The sequence below is a fragment of the Monopterus albus genome, unplaced genomic scaffold, assembly GCF_001952655.1.
Source record: "Monopterus albus unplaced genomic scaffold, M_albus_1.0 scaffold283.1, whole genome shotgun sequence".
In the NCBI taxonomy this organism is placed as follows: domain Eukaryota; kingdom Metazoa; phylum Chordata; class Actinopteri; order Synbranchiformes; family Synbranchidae; genus Monopterus; species Monopterus albus.
The window spans coordinates 380,975-388,285 of record NW_018128163.1 but is presented as its reverse complement, the minus strand read 5'-3'; the positions used below and the strand labels follow the sequence as shown (position 1 = coordinate 388,285).

The 7,311-nt window shown below is 41.3% G+C and overlaps 1 protein-coding gene across 2 annotated transcripts in view; it reads right to left on the bottom strand.

The window, feature by feature from the left end:
* Nucleotides 1-7,311, bottom strand: part of LOC109973202 (venom phosphodiesterase 1) — a 30,673-nt gene that overhangs the window by 9,150 nt on the left and 14,212 nt on the right. For both annotated transcript variants that reach the window (XM_020622608.1, XM_020622609.1), the window contains exons 10-18: nt 5,522-5,587; nt 5,253-5,325; nt 4,080-4,188; nt 3,400-3,522; nt 2,269-2,300; nt 1,838-1,965; nt 1,018-1,087; nt 702-789; nt 161-333 (exon numbers count right to left, since the gene is read on the bottom strand). In XM_020622608.1, the coding sequence (XP_020478264.1) occupies nt 161-333; nt 702-789; nt 1,018-1,087; nt 1,838-1,965; nt 2,269-2,300; nt 3,400-3,522; nt 4,080-4,188; nt 5,253-5,325; nt 5,522-5,587 (862 nt within the window). The remainder of the gene's footprint in view (nt 1-160; nt 334-701; nt 790-1,017; nt 1,088-1,837; nt 1,966-2,268; nt 2,301-3,399; nt 3,523-4,079; nt 4,189-5,252; nt 5,326-5,521; nt 5,588-7,311) is intronic.

Here is a 7,311-nt window from a genome sequence, read left to right as displayed (position 1 = left end):
TGTCTTGACTGACAATGAAGACGGCATCAAAAATCAGGGGCTGAGTTTTCTTATTTGCCCTTTTTATGTTTTTACAGATGTAAGTGAAAAGTAGTTAAACTTTGTGAATGAGACCCACTGTGTGTTTGCTATCCTCTCAGTACACAGTAAGAAAACCCACCAGGGCCGCACAGGAGCATCCCAGGGTGTCTTCAGGGTCGAGGCTGACCAGCTTACACTGGGCAGGCCCACTCTGCTCTGCAGGGGGTGCTGGGGTGTAGTAGGGCTGCCTCAGGACATGGTTCATGCTGCCGTGGGTCCCGTTGTTGTCACTGGGTGAAATTTGCAGCACATCTGCACGAGGTGATAGCTGTTACGTTTTGTGGTCTACACCAGCTGCTTGACATGTTTGTTAATTATGAGCTGTGCTTAATTTACATCATAGCTGACCGTTTCCACAGCACACAAAAAGCTTTTGTGGTTGATGTGATCTACAGCTGCAACTCTATTTGCAAAACATTTATTGCAACACATACACAATAATGAAGAAACGGAAACAAAAACCTATCACAAGCAACTCTCTGCAAATCTAACGGGTTTCAGATACTGTCTGTGCTTCAGGTTTAGGGTTTGGACCCCCAGCTAATCCACAACAAATCAGTCTAGTTTATTTGGTTGCTTACTGTTAAAGGTAATTTATCAAGAAACATCCAGAAACGTACCACACATGAGGTTGTACAGCTCAATATTGGCGAAGGGTTCAATTTCTCTTCTGTCTTGAAACTTAGGTCCATAACTCAGAAACATGGCCTGCAAGAGAAGAGGAAGAAAACAATCTAATATGTTTGGGTAAAAAGTCAAAAGAGCCAAAAAGTAAAGCATTAAAATTTAAAGACTAACTGACATAAATCTACATCTTAATCATGCAGGTAAATGCAATGTTAGAGCTCGATTTTCTCAGACTTTAGAGGGAGCAGACGGATTTTTGTTGACTGTTGACTAGTAGGACAGAATAGAATAAGAAGCCTTGGTACTCACATGCATGCTCTCAACATCATTATCATAGCCATGATTCCCACCAGAGCAGAATTTGAGAGATCCGAGATATCTGTGGGGACACAGATGGGTTCTTTAGTTTAGCATGAGAATCAGTCAGACCTGTCTGAAAACACTGAAATGCTGAGTGTGCAGAAGGGAATAAACTCCTTTGGGACAGGAAATAAGATCAGTGGCCACAATGCCTTTTTTAAAAGTCACTGGTTTCAGTGAGTGTGCTGTAAACCACCACAGTGGTAGACAACAGCAGTTTACTGCCTTCTGAAAATCAGCGTGTCTGTCTCAGATCTTGTCATGTTACAGTAGCTTTCCACCTTTTATATGGTTCCTTACTGGTTTCTGATTCTATCCTTTAGTTGGTTCTTCCCATCTTTTGTTCAGAACCACTAGTGACCTCTCTCAAAAACTGTCTAAAAGTACAAGCTACAGCTGCATTTAAGAAACAACTAAAAACTAATGGGTTACATCCCAATTCCATTATTCCATCTCTCCTAAATCCTCACCTGACTCTGGAATGATTGAGGAGTGAGGAGGCTGCTGGAGGAGCCATGAGCGAGGATACACGAGAGCATCCTCCACAGAAGTCTTTTATAGACCGACGCGCCCCTTTATTAGAAATCAGTTGGTGATTGGACACTTCAGATAAAAGCTTAGAGGAAAAGACGTCTCATGTCTGTATAAACGTGTTTCTTTGATTCCTCTCTCCTGTATTTTCACTCACATCTTAGTCCTGCCCACGAAAGATGCAGGGGGCTGAGATTCACTCACAGAAAGCAAACTAACACCGATGCATAATGGATACCTCTCAAACAGCCATTTTGGTTCGACCAGGACACTGACATCTTCGATACGTCGGCTGTTGGTGAAATGGAGGCGTTTTGGTAGGTTGGCCTTCAGGTACGGTTTGATCTTTTGGTCTGGCTTCTTACACTGAAATCAACACAGCATACATAGACAATGATTTAAGTTTCAATTGACACATAAACTGTAATAAAATACAGTATTGTAACAGTGAGTTGTGTTTGTTTCTTGTAATGCTTCTGTAAAATGTGTAATGTTTGAACAGCTAAAGAAACAAAAGCAACAGCGTCATTTAAATGCTCCTATGCTGAATGTAAAAATTAATGAGTAGGTTACAGCTGGACGCTTTACAGAGATGATCTCATCTGTCAGATGGTGGCTATCCTATTTATAATGAACATGAAGGTGTTGGTGGGAACACTGAATGCTCACGGTCATGTTAGCGACAAGTCCAGCTGAGTCCCCTGTCCAAAGGAGAAAACGTGAGATTGACAGCAAAGCTGAAACAAGTTATCTGACTTGTTATAACAAACCAAACTACATTTTAGCTTGAACAGGTACACTAACCATGCCAAATTACACTTTGAATCTCAGTTGTTATTATAAAATTATGTGATGAAGGAAATTCAGAATCTTCAATACAATTTCACTCCTATGAAAAAGCCTCCTGGTATATTTTCATTGCAGTTATTGGTTTTACAAGCTCCTTAGTAGCTGTACTGATGAAATATTGTTGTGTAGTCCTGGGCAGGTTGTGTGTTTGCAAACCTTTGGTTTCTGCAAAAAAGATCTAAAGGTCGTTTTGAATCCTGATGTGTCAGCACAGCATCATAAAGTGTTTGGTCACATCAAGTCAGATTTAACACTGCACAGTGTGAGAACTTGAGCGGAGCTGCAGACACCAGTAGTTTGGGGTAGAGGGTCGGAAATGAGATGTGAAACCAAGTGTTGGCTTACACATTATACATCTGAGTTTTCAGCTAATCTGCCTTTTGCTGAATTTTTGTGACAAAGTTCTGGACTGGAGAAAAGCTCTGTGGGTGGTCATAGAAAACAATAAGACCAGTTTAGATCTGCTGTTGCTATGATGACTCAGGTTTCCCTCTGGCACCACTCTGAGTCATCTTCACTCAGGCAAAGCAAAGACAAGGCACAACATTCACATTTAATGACCACAAATAATATATCTTCATCACTGTCATCACTGTATTAGTACCACTGAGTTGAACAAATGTGATGGATGAGTTTCCATTCAGGAACATACAGATTCTTTTGTTCTGTTGAAAACTAATCCAAATAGAGCTGCACCTTGTGCCACTGGATGAACAGAAAACCAGCAGCAGTAGCACTGTTGTTAGGAGGAAACCTTTATAATCAGGTGGATTTGTCATGTTTTTACTTGTGAGACTCCACATGATTCTTGACAGGTTGTTAAAATGTTAAGGACAGTGAGAGTATGAAGCCCACCAACAAGCCAGCTTATAAAATCAGGGTTTCTTGGGTCAGACCTATCACCTGGGTTCTTAGGTAGGTACATTAAGTTGATACTGTGTCTTTACTTACAGACTGTGTCTTTGCTTTTGCCTCTGATGCGTCCGAACGGTCCCTCAGTCACAAAGTAGCTGCTGACGTCACCCACCAGCTCCTGCAGCACCTCTTTCCTGTCGCAGCTTATGTCTTCCATACCTGCAAAAGCATCTCTCTCATATTATGTCGCACAGCACTGCTGATGCTCTCTTTCTTCTGAGGAACTAAAAAGAACATGCTCATTGGTTTTCATTACAGCACAGGTTAGCTGAGTGATTTCTCCACAGGAGCCTGGTGTTTCACTGCACTATGAAACTCACTGAGCTGAGACCTGGAGCTTGTTTCTCACAGGTTGATCTATCAGTAACTATTAACTAGTATCAGGTCAAGTCATGACAGTTTTTATCGATACAGCCCAATGTCACAAATTGGCCTCGAGGGGTTTTGTGCTGTTATGAAAACGTGTTCATAGGAAAACAAACAGCTAAGGATCAGCTGCCAAATAAACACTTATGATGCTTAAAAAGAAAAATCTTCCCACTGTGGCTGATCCTGCTTCACAGATAGTGCTTGTCCCAGTACATATTGTATCAGTGCATTCCTTGCCTTACCCACACAAAACACTGGCAAAGTGATCTGATTCATTATTTTAAATAACGCAGCTCACAGAGGAGATGCTTATTCCCAAAGCCGTGTTAGTGTATGTTGTGTGTTACCATGATCGGCCACAATGATGATGTTGAGGCAGCGATGCAGGTTGATCTGCTTGAGGCCATTCATGAGCTGACCGATGATTTTATCCACGCCCTGGAGCGCTTCAATCACCTGGAGAAAACCAACACAACCATTCAGTGGCTGGGGCCTTTTCACTGAAAGCTCTCATTTAACTTTGCATAAAAACTAAATTATTCTCTTCTCAAACATGCAATAATCAATCACAAAGTTTCTTAAACGATCTTATCTTAAACAGCATCTCTGCAGTCTGAGCCTGGGCAGATGAGATGCAATGAAACTTTTGTATTACTTGATATAAAAATATGGTGAAATGAAGCATTTACTACACAGCTTCTAAATGTGAACGCGAGCCTAAAAGAGGACAGCCATGAGGTGTCAGAAGGTTTTCTTTTTCATCTTGACCCCCAGAAACAAACCACGTTTCATTCACTATATAGCACATACGGATCAGCAACAATAAACTCTGTGTGCTCTTTTGGAGCAGGAAACAAGAAGCAGATGTTTCAACAGCTGGAAACAACTGCCAGGAGATACAGAGATGATTGGCCTGGTGTGTTACTCCAGAACCGGATGGACAAGGTCCTGCGGAGCCGTACAGTTTCATCTGAGACCCTGACAGAACCTCTTCAGGCTATTTGCCAAAATAGATGTCAGGGAGATTGTGGAAGTGTAGAGAAGAGCTCATCATTGACTCCTGTCATGAAACTTTATCACCCTGATGGAGCTGCCCAGTGCAGTATGTGATCTACACTAGTTAGTGCAGGATGCAATAAACTCAACTAGGCTGCACCTGCAAGTCGTCTGCTCACAATGTTCAGTTTTTATGGGGGCTTTTATCCACACCCTATGGTATTAATGGACTTCAGACTTTTTAATGCTACAACCATTTCTAATGGGCGGCATTAACTAGAGATTAGTGGATCTGTATCTGCAATTACAATAAGATTTGATACTGAGAGTGAAGGTCAGGGGAAGCAAAAAGCACATTGTGACCTAACAAAGAAGTAAAATCCAGGTTTTTCCTCAAGTTGTTCCAGAGAATTCAGAGAAGCTTCAAATGAGATGAAAGAGGGAAAAAAGAAAAGCAGAGCAGAGGACAGATAAGACATGATGTGTGAGATCTTCATTTAATCTTTATTTATGTGCTAGCTTACTCCCCCGCTGACAGGACCGAAACTGTGTCCAGATTTATCAGGCTCCTCCAGATACAAAGTGTAGAAATCCGGCCTGGAGGAAAAAGGCTATTAAAACAGCAACTGGTCATAAAATCAAACCAAATGACCACAGAAATTCTTTGATATACTGTAGCCTACATATTAACAGTACACAAAATATGCATGTGAATAATTTGCTCAATAAAAGCTAGATATAAATTACAGGGACATTCTGTGCCAACACAGAGTTTTTCCTCAAGTGAACCAACCTTTCTTTATCAGTCAGCTGCAGCCACTTCAACACAGTGAATACTCTTTCTTCAAATGGCACTGTACTGGAAAGAGAGAGAGATATCGCATTAGTACACTTTGTCTTTGAAGAAGGTTTAGCAGAAATGGTGACACTTCCAACAGATGCAGTACTTTCTCTTGTTTCTTGTCTGTTAAAAGCCTCAGTGAGCAGCTGCTTTGGAAAATTGGAGGCTTTTCAGAAAATGTTAGACCTGTATTTATGCGTCTTTAGGATTTTTCATGGGATTTGCGCAGCCTAACATGTCATCAACATGTTTGTTTAGGGAACAGTTGTGACCCAGTATACAGTAGACAAAAATGTAAAAAGATGTCTACTGTATACTCTGACTCTACAGACTCTGGGTTTAACACCACTTCAGAAGAACAAAAATGTTCTTTGTCCAAATAAACTGCTCCACAGGTCTCTTGGAAGAACACTCATTTCAAGCTTGAGGTCATTCAGTCGGTATCAGTGCTCTTATGTGGATAAATTAACTGAAGTAAAAGAAGAGACGCTGAGTTCTGAACAACTGCTCAGAACATCCAGACTAAAAACATTATGGAGGACTGTCAACAGAAATGTGCTTGATACAGGTCCTGGCCTGATAAAGTCTAAGATCATCTGTACTCTGAAACCAGTGTGTACCATCCCAGGCAGCAATAAAACACTCTTCCTGAATGTGCTGCAAGATCAACACGGTATGCTGTTTTATCAGCCGAGAGTCTATTGCAGCTGCTTAATTGCAGTGTTCTCTTTGACAGGACCATATGAAATATGAAGCATTGAGCTCGAAACATTGAGCTCGAGATGCATTCAAGGTATTATGATAATTAAATTACAGCCACGGGTCTCGGTGGACTTTTCTTTGTTTACACACATGTAAAGCATTAATTATGTGATGATTTAATAATTAAACACTGAGTCAATAATCTACAATTAAATGTACCAAAGACTAGAAGAGCATTTGTATGGAAGCTAAGTATATGAGTTAAATGAGGGGAGTGTCAGGCCATGCCATCATAAATCTTTAGAGCCCCACAGTGAGTCAGTAACTCTGTTATCACCAGTACAAATTCTGTGTGGGTGTAGGAGTGAAGGCAAGTCTACAGGGTGGGTGCCCTCTCATAGTAATGATATTAATAGATAGTAATAATATGTACTTTTTCTGAGGAAATAGTAAATGGACATGCAGTTGCCACTTTAGACTTAAAAAAAATATTTCTGACTTCAGTTTCCAGACCTCCTTTTGCTTTTGTGTCACTCACAAACACACACACCCTGACCATAATTAGAATTTTTTGCTTCATGCTCAGATTCCTTGGCTGCTGTTTGTGTCAGGAAGGACATCCGGCATAAAAACATGCCAAATTTAAACATGTGAATCATCAGTGCAAATTCCATACTGGATCGGTCGAGGCCCAGGTTAACAACGACCGCCACCAGTGCTGTTGACCTACAGGGTGCTGGTGGAAATTGGACTACTGTTGGTCAAAGAAGGAGAGGAGGTAGAAGGATTCATAGACAGAGAGAGAAGAGGAAAGGCAGGAGTATAGGTCTGAGAATAGGGACTCTTAATGTTGGCACAATGACAGGGAAAGGTAGAGAGCTGGTGGACATGATGGAGAGAAGGAAGGTAGATATACTGTGTATGCAGGAGACCAGGTGGAAGGGTAGCAAAGCACGTAGCATTGGAGGGGGATACAAACTGTTTTATTATGGTGTGGACAGGAAGAGAAATGGGGTAGGAGTGATCCTGAAGGAGGAGCT